This window comes from Oncorhynchus kisutch, linkage group LG10, assembly GCF_002021735.2.
Source record: "Oncorhynchus kisutch isolate 150728-3 linkage group LG10, Okis_V2, whole genome shotgun sequence".
Classification (NCBI taxonomy): Eukaryota; Metazoa; Chordata; class Actinopteri; order Salmoniformes; family Salmonidae; genus Oncorhynchus; species Oncorhynchus kisutch.
In genome coordinates, this window is record NC_034183.2 from 14,608,914 (window position 1) to 14,625,722 (window position 16,809).

General features: G+C 39.0%; 2 protein-coding genes across 3 annotated transcripts; both read right to left on the bottom strand.

Annotated features, from left to right (window-relative positions):
- Positions 1–1,859: 1,859 nt before the first annotated feature.
- Positions 1,860–3,984, bottom strand: LOC109897800 (myoblast determination protein 1 homolog 2). The gene is made up of 3 exons (XM_020492374.1): positions 3,270–3,984; positions 2,835–2,913; positions 1,860–2,637 (listed from the first exon to the last, which is right to left on the bottom strand). The coding sequence occupies exons 1-3, from the start codon at positions 3,780–3,782 to the stop codon at positions 2,399–2,401; spliced, it is 831 nt and encodes a 276-aa protein (XP_020347963.1). The 5' UTR covers positions 3,783–3,984; the 3' UTR covers positions 1,860–2,398.
- A 1,101-nt stretch (positions 3,985–5,085) lies between these two features.
- On the bottom strand, positions 5,086–16,461 carry LOC109897801 (ferritin, heavy subunit). Of its 2 annotated transcripts, XM_031833177.1 has the most exons (4): positions 16,348–16,461; positions 16,008–16,116; positions 15,048–15,194; positions 5,086–6,226 (listed from the first exon to the last, which is right to left on the bottom strand). In XM_031833177.1, the coding sequence occupies exons 2-4, from the start codon at positions 16,041–16,043 to the stop codon at positions 5,924–5,926; spliced, it is 486 nt and encodes a 161-aa protein (XP_031689037.1). In that variant the 5' UTR covers positions 16,044–16,116; positions 16,348–16,461; the 3' UTR covers positions 5,086–5,923. The 2 variants fall into 2 exon arrangements, with proteins under 2 accessions (XP_031689037.1, XP_020347964.1); XM_020492375.2 differs by having other exon boundaries at positions 16,008–16,454.
- Positions 16,462–16,809: the final 348 nt, after the last annotated feature.

The window sequence follows — 16,809 nt, forward strand, 5'->3', positions numbered from 1 at the left end:
TAAGGATCTCATACTTAGCTTGATGACTGTGGGCATTTTTGCTTAATTTTTGTTCTAAATAAAGACAGCATATTGTATTGCTGTCTTTATGTCCCCCCACTTTATGTCCCCCCACTTCTAAAAACCAAAGTGGTTCCTCTGCCTACTACAGCAAGTCGACGGCGCCCCGGGACACATTACAGCCCAGACAGTTATGCCCATGCGCAACTATTTTTGTGACGAGATAACAGCCAGCTAGGTGTTCATCTCTCAAAAGAGCACAAGACCATGAGATTTTGATATAGATCTATAGTTCCATTGTCATATAAGCGACCGTACTATAGGCCTATATTTCCGCCGAGTAGAGACTGTCTACATGGAAAATGTTGTAACAGCCCTCATCTTTGCTGTAGCCTTATTGGCCTAGTTTAATTATTGCTCCGGGCTTTTGCATTGCAGTACACAATCTGAACTCGTGATGACGCTACTGCTGTCTCTGCTCCAATGTTAGACCCATAAGGGCCAGCGACTCACTTTGCTCACTTCTCAGCCAAAAAACACAGATGTATGTTTCCTTTCGCTTCTGTTCAAGATTTTTGTTGTTGCTGTCATTCCCTTTTGAACAGGACAATAAATAAAGGCAAAAACAATCATGTTATTAACACTCCTCATAGTACTTTTCCATTAAAGTGTATTTATTCTAATTGGTTATAATGTTTCAAATATAGACCATTGCTTTAGGTCAAATCGGACCTAATGTTGTTTTTGCATTTGACCATAGATAGCCAAACGGTTTTATTGAATAGGCTACATTTTAACTGATTGAAATGATAAATAGCTATTCTTTGTACATCTAGCCTGCTAAATGTCAGTCAGACACGGAATAACATGCATATGTTAAAAAAAAAAATCGGGATAGCATCAAAAGAAGAAAGGCTATAGGTTTATAGGCCTAAAATCTATTTTCATAACTTGTACTCCTTGCGTGCATATTTAACATAAATATAAGTACCGTTTTCTTTTGGAAATGAATTCACGAATACAAATATACTTATGGAAATGCCATTATAGAATGGAGAGAAAAACATTGTAGACTAGGCATATACTGTCAATGTATTTGTGTGAATTGAAACAGAGGAAACCTTCGTAATCATTTAAAATGGTGTGTTACGGCTAAACAAAATTTGTTTTGTATTAAAGCATGACATGGATTTTTGTGCAAATCTCCATTCGACATCAATGCATGATTTATGCAACAATTAGAGCTGCACGCACGCTAGTAAGTATTCCGGCCCTGCGTTGATAGGTTATTTTAAGGGATATTAGGCCTATCTTATATAATAATATGTTAGACATATTATTTTTGTTAGACATATTATTTTTGTTAGACATATTATTTTATGGCAACAGTTTCTGTCTTGTTTGTGGGTCATTTGTGACCTTATCAAACCCATCAGTTAGGAATACAATAAGATGTATTTAATATAGGCCATAGCCTATAACCTTCCCATCATAGTTCATGCTTTGAGAGGGTTAGATGTGATAGGCCTATGACATGGAGTAATAATCGAAATAATTTACATTCGATAATATGCTATTGTGTCCTGTGTTACGTTTAATGTTGTTATTAAATGTATGTGAACATTAAACTAACAACTCTTGTCTATTGATTAATTTAAATCGAAACTAAACATTACCCTATTTACAATAGGCATACTATTTTTATATAATATGCTTAATTACTACAGTATAATATGCTACAGTGTTTTTGAATTTTGAATTTCAATATTTTCTACCCATGTTCCTCAGGTTAAACATGCCAGGTATTAACGACACACATTCAGTTATCTTGGCAAAATAGAATAAATGATGAAACATGGTTTGTATAAATAGTCATAGTAATTTATTTATAATAACATCGAAAGCCTTTCACTCATTTTAAGATGTATAAATATAAAGTTAAACATTTCTCACAACAAACAAACCAAGCGCCTCAGCCTACTTTAAATACATAAAACACTTTTTTTTGTTTATTTTTAAAAAAACAAATCACCTCTTATTTACACATATACAAAAATGGTCCTCTATTGTCATAAACAATAAAAATGGCAAGGAAAGAACAAAAGATGACGATGACACACTCACACACACACAAGTCTAAGAAAGTGGTCAAATATTTCATTTACGATTACACTTAGGCCTACATAAATAAGTCGGAAATGATATCTCATAAAACGTGACCAATGGGAAGCCACTGATTGATCTTCAAGGAATTTAAACCTTTCTATTAGAAGGAATGACAGCTTTGCCATCATATTATTCTACCACAGCAACATTCTGCAACTCTGTCCGTTTGTTGTTTTCTACAATTTACAGGAATCTATTCGTTTTCATGAATGTAGCCATACTATCACTGTGTTCATAGCACTTGGTAGATGGGGTCATGGGACGGCTGTGGGCAGTTGGTCGGTGACGGCACGGGTGCCCCCGTTTCGCTCAGGATAGATCCCTCTTGTGGAGAACAGGGGCTACCCTCGGAACCCTCCTGGCCTGATAACACAGTGCACGCTGACGTGTCTGTAGAGATTCTCTCCACGATGTTGGAAAGACAATCCAGGCTGGAGATGACTGCTGCGTTCTTGTTGCTTCTGGAATCAGCTGTAACAGAGGTGAAGGAAACATCAGTCAGAGACAAGTAACGTTATCTACATGTGTGTCAAAAAATGTCTGCCTTGGGTCTTGTGCATTAGGCTACTGAAGGAGAGCTGCTGAAAAAAACGTATTTTAAAAACCGTATAATAAAGGTCTAGGCCTAACAAGTCACAATAATATAACACTTTAAAATAATAACTTACCATTTGGAGTCTCGGCGAAATAAGAGCTGTCATAGTTGCTTCGTCTTGCGGACGTGCACGTTGGGGCATTATAGTCCATCTGGATAAAACATTAATAAATGCAATCTAAGAATTCGATCAATTAAATAACACTGTGTGTTCTGACAGCTTTTGGAGTGATATTGAATGACATGAATATCTCAAACTATATACCTATATCCCACCTTTTTTTGTACTTAGCATGTAAAATTTGTTGTTGTTGATGTACTATTTACCCATTTTTCTCCACAATTTCGTGATATCCAATTGGTAGTTCCAAAATAATATAAGAAAATCAAATCGAATAGGCCTATTAAATGTATTTATATAGACCTGCAAATAGGTTTTATTGAATAAAAACTACCGAATTCCAGTGGGGTCATGCACATACACTGATGTCAAGATGCACCAACTCACCATTCCATCAGAGCAGTTGGACTGTGGACTGGATGCATCAGAGTCCCCGCTATAGTGTTCCAACACCGGGTAGTAGTTCTCGCCGTCCTGGCCCCTGAGCAGAGATTGCAGAGACTCGATGTAGCTGATTGCATTTCTCAAGATCTCCACCTTGGGAAGCCTCTGATTGGGGTTGTTCGACGTGCATCTCTTCAGGTTCTCGAAGGCGTCGTTGACCTTTCCCAGCCTCCTCCTCTCCCGCATAGTAGCAGCCTTCCTCCGGTCAGAGTTTGTGGTTTTCCTCTTGCAAGCTTTACATGCCCAGAGGAGGCACCTCCCGGCTTGGTGGTGCCCGCTCGGTGCCCTGATGTGCTCGTCTTCGTTGTAATGGTGGTCGTCTGGCTTGAGGAGTCCCACGTGGACCAACCGGGGGTCCAGGTCCTCGAAGAAATGCATGTCGCTGGTGTTGAAGCACGGGTCGTCATAAAAGTCATCAGCAGAGGTGACAGGGAACGAAATATCCGACAACTCCATCTCACTGTCAAATTCCAAGACCAGCCTTGTAACGATTGTAATCCTGGCTCTGTATTTGTCACAAACGTTAGAGGTTACCGGAAACTTTGGGCAAAAAGTTGAACTGTAAAGGTATCCTTAGAGCAACCAAAAAACGTACAATTAGTATTAGTTTTTAGTGTAGGAATTTGGTTGTCTTTCCCAACCTGTATCCTAGTGCACCCCTTGGGTACCTGTTGCTGATGCTGTGGCTCAAACAAGCTTTTATCCCTGGTGAGTTAGGGGCGTGCTCTGCATTTCTGACAGCTCCCTGGATTGGCCAATGGTCGCGCGGAGTGTGTGCGCAGGGAGGGGTTTACAACTTCATGCTAATTAGTGTACAAGTTCTCGTAACTGTCTCTATAATAACATGGAATAGGATTACTTTATTTTTCCAGAAGGAACTTTAGTAAAAGCATCATATTCTAGTAATAGGACTACATAGAAGTATAATAATAATACAGCTATGCACCAACATATTACAATTGAATCTGTATATTACATTTATGAAAGTGATTTGATTGTAATTCATTGTTCATTAATATGAGCTTCTTAAAATATCAGTATAACTGTATTCAAAGGAATAATACGTCTCGAACGCTCTTTTAAATTCAAACGTTTATCTAGTGTCCCTATACAATTGGTTTCGAAGATGGAAGTTGGCCTAATGATATCACTAATTGTCGTCTTGCACAACCTATTATTATAATTTATAGCCCTCGAATATATTCATTATCCAATGTGCAGGCTGCTTTATAATTAATCAGGCAGACCTGTTTGTTTGAAATAAATATACTTTTCTAAATACGAAATGCTCTCATGGCTGTTATGATTTGAAGGGATTTTTATTTATTTTTTATAGACAGGCCTACTGGAGAAAAATAGGCCACGATAAGCCTGCTACTTGAAAACCTCAATGTATTGTTATTGGTATTTATTGGGATCCCCATTCGCATCTGCAAAAGCCTCATCTACTCTTCCTGGGTTCAACATGAAACATGACATAATACATAGTACATAACATGATCAGTCAAGGAGTGAAATACATACATTTAAAACGTCACACAGTCGACAGTACATATCAGTACATACACACAATATCTAGGTCTGGGTTAGGATCGCTAGATGGCGATAGTGAGTTGATTAAACCAGCGATGACATCCCATGCAAAACTCCTGCAACAATCAAGAATCCTTTGACAGTCAGGAAATTAAAGTCACTACGAACACTTATATTACATTAAACACTATATGAGCCATATAGAACAAAGAGAGCTTAGAGTTTTTTTTTCAAGACTTTATTTCAAAAGGAAGACATTGTTGTAACTGTGTACTGTATGTGATGAAGAGGGATAATGAATATTTCAACAGTATATTTAAAGGCAATATGTTTTGTGGACACAAAGTGTATGGATGAGACAATTCCCAAACAATATCTCTTAATCATCAACCCAGAATTTCTAACGAATCAGTGATCTCTTTGTAACATAGTAAATACAAAAATACTTCACATTATAAGCCACTTAACATAGCATACTGCGAGGATTGTCAAATACCAGATATTACAGTATCAACTTTGATTGTCGCATTGTTACCTCTCAATGCATCCAACAGCATCCTTTAAGACATCAAGGCTCAACTTTGCTTACGGAATACATATATGATACACTGAGGCTGTGCCCTTTTAAATGCCCAGATCAAGTACATAATACATGTATTCTTCATTTTTGGTAGTTTCTAGAACTTAAAATACTGGATTCAAGACCTTCCACCCTCTCTAACATAACCCAACACCCCCATCAATATGTTGAACCAAACATTTACGAAATAGGGCAGATATTCAAGCTTAGGAATTTGGAAGAAGTGCTATAGCTTGGTTCAGTTTACATTCTAGAATGAAGCTAGTTGTAAATAAGCCATCCCCCTTGTTTGTTCAGTTCAGAAATCATTTCCATAGAGGACTTTAGAGTGTCTTCTACAATACATTGGTCTTACTGACTAGCAATAACACAATATAGGTGCCCAGACAAAAAAAACACAGACATGACAGGAAAGGCTTGTTTTGTGAGTCTAACTCACCAAGTAGGCTTCTTTAATGGAAACGCACGCTAGTGAGTGAGTGATTCATCCACTGGTGACATTGGTCAACTCCTCCTGCAGCTGGTTGATTAGGTACTCCCCAAAGCCCCCCGAGCGGCCAATGGTGCAGCCCACTCTACGGGCGTTGGTCAGGAGGTCTCCCAGCAGTTTGACGCGGGGCACCAGTGGCCCCAGGAAGCGGCTCTTGACCACGCTGGCGGAGTGCGGGTCGCTGTGCTCCTTGGACAGCTGGCTGAGCTCCACCATCACAGCCATCTCCTCCTTCCACTGGCCCAGCATCAGCTCGAGGGCTGGGATCACTGCACACACCTCCTCACAGCCTGGCCTCTGGGGGAGAATGACAGCACACACACACAGAGACGGCCATTAGAATGCACTGACTGTAAGTCGCTCTGCTAAATCAGGGATTCCCATAGTCGGTCCTGGGGCCCCACCGGGTGCACGTTGTGTTTTTTTGCCCAAGCATTACACAGCCGATTCAAATAATTAAAGCTTGATGATGAGTTGGTTATTTGAATCAGCTTTGTAGTGCTAGGGCAAAAACCAAAACGTGCACCCAGGGGGGGGGGGCCCAGGACCGACTATGGGAAACCTTGTGCTAATAATCAAAATGTAGATGTTAGAACAGAACAGCTAGCTTAATTGTCCCCCTTACTGAAGGATAACTATATATTTTTTACTTTAATTCATTAATATACTACTGTAGTTTCTTAAAATCTGAAAACACTTGAATATATCTCTCCTACTTTAACTATGATCTTTATGAAAATGAATCCATCCAAACTGTTTTATAAACAAAACAACGAAAAGCCTTTCAGACAACTTCTTTCCAAACTTCAAACAAAGTTGAAGAATTGGTTGCAGAATTTAATACAAATCGTAACAATATCAAAACTGATGAATAGACTTATTCAGGACACATCATTTGCCCTCACAGATCAATGGATAACAAGGTGTCCCAAATTGCTGATGATGGACCCCTTAGCGGTCCCACTTGGGATCGATTTGACATGACTCGTAAAACTGGAGGAGGCAGAAAGAGGACACGGCACTAAAGTGTCAACGCCACCCCGTACATCTGGAAACACAATTAATGCCTCGTCCTTCCGCCTGCACATTAATCTCCCCAATTTTCCGGAACTCAGGGGAAATGTACACCCTGACAGGCAATAGGCCTGAGCCCCAGGAAAAGCTCCAGGGTTAGGGTTTAACCCCCCACCACCCTTGGCCTCAGACGTTCCTATTCTGTCCACTCACAACCCCTTATCCCCAGCACCAAGCTTAGACAGTAACCAGATTTCCACACAGCAAAATAATTACCTGACGCATAAGAAAAAGTCAGGGCTTATGGAAACAACAAATGTTGGTACAATTTCATGTGTCTGTAAAATTAATTATGCGAGACATGACGTTGGAAATGCCTTTATGCACAAATATCGATAAAAGAAAGTAAACTTGGAGTCACACGATATGGGCCTACCACCACGATGTGGAAAAGCATGAGACGTTTATAGGCAGATTAAAAACATTATGATGAACTTCACATGGTGGGTAAATGCACTGTGATCATGCACATTTCCAATAGTCCAAATATTGAGGGTAAGCTATTATTTGAATGCTGGTGACCGGTGCTTGGCTGCCAATTATCAAATAAAATGATCTTGCCCTTATTAATTTCTCATCATATAACTAACCCCCTGTCCACTATCAGTGAGGGATATCTTGTCTTGAGAGCATGTGTCAAAACCAATAGTTTGCTATTAATCACAACAGTTTGTTGTGAAAACCATCGGTAAAGTTGAAATTGAGATGACCATCGAACTTGTGTTTTTTATTCCGTACATGGGAACTTAACCGCAAAAGTAATTTATGTGCACTACTTCATCACGCACAGCCTTTTATCTGCCACAAGTCAGTTTGATGGAAACTCACATCTGGTGGGAAAATGCGCTTATTGTTTTTATGCAGATTTTAGGATATCCGCATGAAAATCTGTGGCCAATTGAATGGAAACCAAGCTAGTGTGCCAATTTATTTAGCCAGAAGGAAAAAGGCATGCATGCATGACCCATGCCCTACTACACTGCCTAAAGTTAGGAGGAACCCATCCCCTCTCCCCCGGCAGTGGGCACACAGAATTAGAATGAGTAGAACAGGCATCCCCATTCAGGTCAACTATGCCATAAAGGGTGGTGGTTCATTATATTTCTATAAGCGGGCAGCTCTACACTGTAAAACTTTTCTCTGTAATTTGACAGCATTATACTAGCACCACAGTTGCCAGTTTAATACTGTAATTTTGCTTTACAGCAGTGATGCTGTAATATCGTTTACAGTACCATTTTCCTTACTGTAAAAATTATTACAGTATTCTTGCTTTAAATTTACAGCAAGGATGCTGTAATACAGTATGATACATATTACAGCATCCATGCGGTAAATTTACAGCAGGGATGCTGTAATATGTTTTACAGTAAGGAAATTCATACTGTAAACTATATTACAGCATCACTGCTGTAAAGCAAAATTACAGTATTAAACTGGAAACTGTGGTGCCAGTATAATGCTGTAAATTTACAGGGAAATACCTACAGTAATATACAATTATTTTACAGTACTAAGCAGCATTGCAGGCTGTCTTTAAAAGACAGCTCCCTGAAACATAATATTGTAAGAAAAACAATGTGTACAAATATATATATTTATTCAAATTCAAAACATGAATTTCACATGAATTGCACTTTAACCACAAAGAACAACATTTGAAAAGAGCAACATTACAAGTCCAGATAGTAGGGGAGAGAAAGACAGAGAGACAGAGAGAGATACAGTGATAAGAACATTGACAAATACTGGCCAATAATGTACTTCACCATACACAAACCAAGATATCAGAATAGGTCATTCTTAAAAATACAGGATTATTTAAGAAAAAAATGAACTCTAAATTAAAAAAAAATAAAAAACTAGAAAAGTTGAACAGGGAGATATTTTTACAAAAAACTATAACAAGAACTGCTTGCCTGCCTGTCTTTGAGAGAGAAATGAGAGAGAGAGATCGAGAGAGAAAGGGGCTGAGAGAGAAGGATGATAGAGAGGAGTGAGCAGGGCTAGATTGGAGCCAGAGAAGCACGCTACCGCAAGCCAACACAGGCTCCGGGATGGAGCAAGCAGATCATTTACTGACCCAACCTGCATGGCAGGATTTCTGAGAGAATGAGAGATGCAAACAAGTCTCAAATAAATCTCGGTGGCATGCAGATTATCACCCCAATCTTTGAAACTCTGATCCTCCTTAGCTAAGATATGTCAACTAGGACAAACATGGAAATAGAAAGAATAGAAAGAGAGAGATTGCTATTACTATCACTACTACTATTATCACTACTACTACTATCACTATTACTATCACTACTACTATTATCACTACTACTACTATAAATATCACCATCACTACTACTATAACCACTACTACTAATGCTACTATAACTATCACCACTATTACTACTACTATCACCACTACTACTACTACTACTACTATCACCACTACTACTACTACTATCACCACTATAACATTCACCACTACTACTATCACCACTACTACTATCACCACTACTACTATTACTATCACTATTGCTACTGTTACAACTACTACTACTACTACTACTATCACCACTACTACTATTACTATCACTACTGCTACTATTACAACTACTACTATCACCACTAGTGATCACCACTACTACTATTACTATCACTACTGCTACTATTACAACTACTACTATCACCACTACTACTATTACCACAACTACGACTGCTACTATCATTACTACTACTACTATAACTATCACCATCACTACTACTATCATCACTACTACAACTACTATCACTACTATCACCACTACTACTATCACTATCACTATTGCTACTATTACAACTACTACTACTACTACTACTATCACCACTACTACTATTACTATCACTACTGCTACTATTACAACTACTACTACTATCACCACTACTACTATCACCACTACTACTATTACTATCACTATTGCTACTATTACAAATACTACTACTACTACTATCACCACTACTACTATCACTACTGCTACTATTACAACTACTACTACTACTATCACCACAACTACGACTGCTACTATCACCACTACTACTACTATAACTATCACCATCACTACTACTATCATCACTACTACAACTATCACCACTACTACTATTACTATCACTACTACTACTATCACCACTACTACTACTACTATCACTATCACTACTATTACTATCACTACTATAACTTTCACCACTACATCTATCACCACTACAACTATCACCACCACTATCACCACTACTACTACTACTATCACCACTACTACTACTATCACTATCAACACTACTACTACTACTATCACTACTACTATTACTATTACTATCACTACTACTATTACTACTACTATTACTATCACTACTACTATTACTATCACTACTAATATTACTATCAATACTGCTATCACTACTATTACTATCACTACTACTATTACTATCACCACTAGTATTACTATCACTACTACAACTACTACTACTATCACCACTACTACTAATATCACTACTATTACTATCACTACTATAACTTTAACCACTACAACTATCACCACTACTACTACTACTATCACCACTACTACTACTACATTAACTATCACCACTACTACTATTATAACTATCATCACTACTACAATCACCACTACTACTACTATAACTATCACCACTACTACTACTACTACTACTATCACCACTACTCCTACTATTACTACTACTACTATTACTACCACTACTACTACTATCACCACTACTACTAATATCACTACTATTACTATCACTACTATAACTTTAACCACTACAACTATCACCACTACTACTACTACTATCACCACTACTACTACTACATTAACTATCACCACTACTACTATTATAACTATCATCACTACTACAATCACCACTACTACTACTACTATAACTATCACCACTACTCCTACTATTACTACTACTACTATTACTACCACTACTACTACTACTACAACCACTACTACTATTACCATTACTATCACTATCACTACTACTATTACTATCACCACTACTACTATTACTATCACCACTACTACTGTGACGCACAAAGTAGATGCCCTAAACGACTTTGCAAAACTATAGTTTGTTAACAAGAAATGTGTGGAGTGGTTGAAAAAACAGTTTTAATGACTCCAACCTAAGTTTATGTAAACTTCCGACTTCGACTGTAATTAATCAGAGAATCTGGTATAAAATTAACCCTGAGCACGACCAGTGACAAAGACTGATACCACCCAACAATTAAATGCACCTGTGATTCTGTGACCAGAATCCGTGAGATCTTTCCAAATGTGTATCCGTCATCATTTTCTCCCATTACAACAAGGCCTTTAGTGTATGTTTTTGCTTTGTATACAATTTTAAACACCTCTGCAGTGCTTTGCTTTGTGAACCCTTTTGACTGTCCGGCTCCCTGAATGGTGTTGTTATATAATTGCTCCTCAAATGAATTCATGACACCAACAACTTCAATGCTATGTGGAAACAATTGGCCACTGCATAAGTAATCCTGGAGTGGCTCTCAGACAAGTTTTCTGGCACACTCCTTGAAGTAGGAGTGCTTGCTCTCAAACCTTAGTGTCCTCATTCGTTTGTGTCGCCCAAATTGCAGGATGAGGTCGGGGTAGTGTAACAAGTACTGATGCTTCAGTGCAAGGGCACTCTATCCCACAAGCAAAGACTGTAGTTCACAACATTTCTATGTTTTTTGTTGCATGAGTAATGAATGCTTTAATATTTAGGAAACAGAAATTGCAGGATTTACACCTACACATTCCCAATAAAGCTACTTCCAGCTACGAGCCATCCTGCAATATGAAAATTACACTACCCCCAGCCACCAAATGGCATTCACACACCAAGAGCTATCAAGCTATACGTTACTATGCAACTCATGCCAACCACACAATCTAAACTAAATAATTATACACTACAAGGCTAAATAAAATATCAGTCTGTGCCTGATGTTTCAGATATCATTAATTTAACATTGCCTAATTAATGGTTGGATAGGATCACTTCTGAAAGATTAGCAAAAGCACAAGGAAAATTCAACTCAAGCGGAAAATGCCACTACCATCGCCCTGAATAATGTTAGCAAGCTAACCACACAATTTGAAGAAAACGAAAATGAAAACTTTAATATCCTGCAGGGTAAAATATCAGTCTGTGTCTGTTGTTGCTGAATGTATTCATTTAAATGGACTAATGAGGATAACAAAAGCATAGGGGGAATATTCCACTACACTTCTGCTAAATCACATGCACCCTGAGACTGAATAGAGCTAACATTAACCAGAGATATTTAGAGAAAGGTGTCCAATGGAGTGCGCCATCTCTGAGCTATAGCTAACGTTAGCAAGCACCATTCCCCTTTCATCTGAGAGCTTCCATTCTTCTCATTCCAACTGCAGAATCACCCAAAAAGTATACATCACAAGGCAAAATGTCAGTCCGTGGCTTTTGACAAACTAAATGTGTATTCGACATAGCTAAACTCTCCCTCCCTAGACAAACTGTATTTTTGTCTGGTGAAGCCTATGACCATTTTGCCACTAATAATACCATAGCGTTAGCACCATTTCATGCACCCACGGGTTAAGTAGCCTATCCAAAGAAACAAACATATGGATTTCTGCAAGTTGTTAATACTAAAATGATTTGCTCTATAGCTACAATATCACAAATGATTTTACCAGCAAGAAAGATCAACGCAACAGACCGACATATCAACTTGGATATACTGTTAGCTAACACAATCCAAACAAGCTAACGTTAGCGAGATAGTTAGTAGCGTAGTTAATTAAGAAAACCTGCAGGTATATAGAAGTATATAGTACAGTCTTGGCCAAAAGTTTTGAGAATGACAGAAATATTAATTTCCACAAAGTTTGCTGCCTCAGTGTCTTTAGATATTTTTGTCAGATGTTACTATGGAATAGTGAAGTATAAGTACACACATTTCATAAGTGTCAAAGGCTTTTATTGACAATTACATGAAGTTGATGCTAAGAGTCAATATTTGCAGTGTTGACTCTTCTTTTTCAAGACTTCTGCAATCCGCCCTGGCATGCTGTCAATTAACTTCTGGGCCACATTCTGACTGATGGCAGCCCATTCTTGCATAATCAATGCTTGGAGTTTGTCAGAATTTGTGGGTTTTTGTTTGTCCACCCGCCTCTTGAGGATTGACCACAAGTTCTCAATGGGATTAAGGTCTGGGGAGTTTCCTGGCCATGGACCCAAAATATTGATGTTTTGTTCCCCGAGCCACTTAGTTATCACTTTTGCCTTATGGCAAGGTGCTCCATCATGCTGGAAAAGGCATTGTTCGTCACCAAACTGTTCCTGGATGGTTGGGAGAAGTTGCTCTTGGAGGATGTGTTGGTACCATTCTTTATTCATGGCTGTGTTCTTAGGCAAAATTGTGAGTGAGCCCACTCCCTTGGCAGAGAAGCAACCCCACACATGAATGGTCTCAGGATGCTTTACTGTTGGCATGACACAGGACTGATGGTAGCGCTCACCTTGTCTTCTCCGGACAAGCTTTTTTCCGGATGCCCCAAACAATCGGAAAGGGGATTCATCAGAGAAAATGACTTTACCCCAGTCCTCAGCAGTCCAATCCCTGTACCTTTGCAGAATATCAGTCTGTCCCTGATGTTTTTCCTGGAGAGAAGTGGCTTCTTTGCTGCCCATCTTGACACCAGGCCATCCTCCAAAAGTCTTTGCCTCACTGTGCGTGCAGATGCACTCACACCTACCTGAGCAAGCTCTGTACTGGTGGTGTCCCGATCCCGCAGCTGAATCAACTTTAGGAGACGGTCCTGGAGCTTGCTGGACTTTCTTGGGCGCCCTGAAGCCTTCTTCAAAAGAATTGAACCGCTCTCCTTGAAGTTCTTGATGATCTGATAAATGGTTGATTTAGGTGCAATCTTACTGGCAGCAATATCCTTGCCTGTGAAGCCCTTTTGTGCAAAGCAATGATGACGGCACGTGTTTCCTTGCAGTTAACAATGGTTGACAGAGGACGAACAATGATTCCAAGCACCACCCTCCTTTTGAAGCTTCCAGTCTGTTATTCGAACTCAATCAGCATGACAGAGTGATCTCCAGCCTTGTCCTCGTCAACACTCACACCTGTGTTAACAAGAGAATCACTGACATGATGTCAGCTGGTCCTTTTGTGGCAGGGCTGAAATGAAGTGGAAATGTTTTTTGGGATTCAGTTCATTTGCATGGCAAAGAGTGACTTTGTAATCAATTGCAATTCATCTGATCACTCTTCATAACATTCTGGAGTATATGGAAATTGCCATCATACAAACTGAGGCAGCAGACTTTGTGAAAATTAATATTTGTGTCATTCTCAAAACTTTTGGCCACAACTGTATATGGAATTAGTACATACCTAGCAGCTGCTCAAAAATATTTAGGCTACTTTTCCACGAAAATACAAAATAGCTTGAGTAGAACAGAAAGATCATTTTCTCATGAGTCTTCCCTTACATACCCTTTGGCGCAGAGCATCGCATTATTGGAAATCAAGTCTGTTCTCAGGGCAGGCCTGGTTGTAGATAGGTTCAAGTCGGGACATTGTTAGCATTTGAGCTTTCCTAACCTTCACCTAATTATCATAACATGCTGCGTTAATTCACGTAACCTGCTAAGAAAAGTAACTGCTAAGAAAAGTAAAACCGGTAGACCTGCCCTGAGAACAGTCTTGATTTCAAATATGAGATACAGCTCTCTTTCTCTCTCTTTCACACACCACAGACAGTTTGCCACCTTCAACTACAGCAGTGTTCAGGGACTACTGTAAAGAAATACAGTAAGTTAGAGTAATTTCTACAGGAGGCTTACAATTACAGTTAATAACAGTATTTTTCAGCATTTGACCCATAATGTAGTACAATCTACAGCATTAATGCTGTAAAACACATTTAAGGTATTTTACTGTGCATTCTATAGTGTTTTACTGTTGAAATGACATTAAAGTCTTACAGTGTACCTGTATGTCTTTATTACAGTACTGTCCCCCTCTGTCTGACAGGTAGTCCAGCATGGCCTCAGCCTGCGCCTGTTCTTGCTCAGAGTGCTCATGGAAGAACGCTGCCACCCTTGGCAAGGCAATATCATCCTGCTCAAATATATTGGCCTGGAAGAGTGAATCATATAGAGTAACTCCAGTGAGAATGATCCATTTACAAGTGGGTTATTGACATATATTGCTGTATTGGATGGCATACATCTTAATTCATATTGTGACTAACTTTAAGCAACTTGGTACATTTCATCAACTCATCAAAGACCTGTGCAAATATGACAAAGTATGGAAATGGAAATAAACGATAAGATGAAGACTTGCAAGATTCATTGCTTGTACACATTAGTTATGCAATGTTGTGGAATGACAGTCACGATGAGCTCTAAATTAAGCAAAAAGGCACGCATTCAGGGCTCGAACCACTTAGCTTATAATTAAGCAATAAGGTCCGAGGAGATGTGGTATGTGGCCAATATACCACGGTTAAGGGCTGTTCTCAGGCACGACGCAACGCTAAGTGGTAGTTTTTACGCACGACGCGACACGAAGTGGTATATTGGCCATATATCACAAACCCCCGAGGTGCCTTACTGCTATTATAAACTGGTTACCAACGTAATTAGAGAAGTAAAAATACATGTTTTGTCATTCCCGTGGTATGCTGTCAGACAATCAACATTCAGGGCTCGAACCACCTAACACAGTTCATAATGTAGACCACACCTCCTCGTGCCTTATCGCTTAAATACATGACAGAGGGTTGAAAACCTTTCAGTGATTCAGGCCATAAATTATTTTATTTTTAAAATATCCATGCAATTTCAAATAGCTTTTATTTATAAACATCCAATTTTCCCATAGAACATTTTGTAAACAAGTAACTTGCACTTATAGCCTATTGCTGGATGGTTAGGTCGCCCTTACCAGTGCATCAAGTCTGTAAGCAATCTCCATAAGCATTGTAGATACTCCGCACAAACTCTCCTCAACGACCGCAGGGAGGTTCTGTTTCACCCTGCTCCCGACAAATGGTCTGTGAATTTTACAAATAGGCAGGCTGGTCTTTAATCTCTTGACACTTAGTTCAGCCATGTTTAAAAATTCCCGACGGTGATTAGATTGTAACAACAACCGTTATTGCACAACTGATGAAGTCGAAAGTTGGCTAGCTCACAACTATCTCCTTCCCATACCTTCACATAAACGTGTGATAATATTTATCCTTTAATACTAAATTAATAGCGTAATATAAACAACTACATACACTATAAGTGTTGTTTGCAGTCTTTGGTTGCGAGAGTGAACGATAATTGAGAAATCGTTTCCAGTTCAGATTCTCAAGTTCATCCGGTGCGTGTGATAGACACTGCCCTAAATGAGAGTGAAGCGCAACGTCAATTACAAATAGTAAAATTCAACAACGATTAGTGAAAATTGTGTAATTAAAAAGTGGGCATGAACAGTGGCTAATGCATGCGAATTATGCTGGGATAGCATGTTGCGCGTCAGAAAATAAGTTCGGTTTAGTCCAAATAAAATAGAATCACTTTATTTTTGAAAGCGGGGTATTTGCTTGAATAAACACAGTTCTTGTATATTTTAAGTGCTGAATGTAACGTCTGCTTCCAACTCCCACTCTCAAACACATAGATCCCCTGAACGCAGCTCACGCTCCAGATCCTAATCACATGAATTCTGATCACCTGTTCACACACCTGTATGTCAT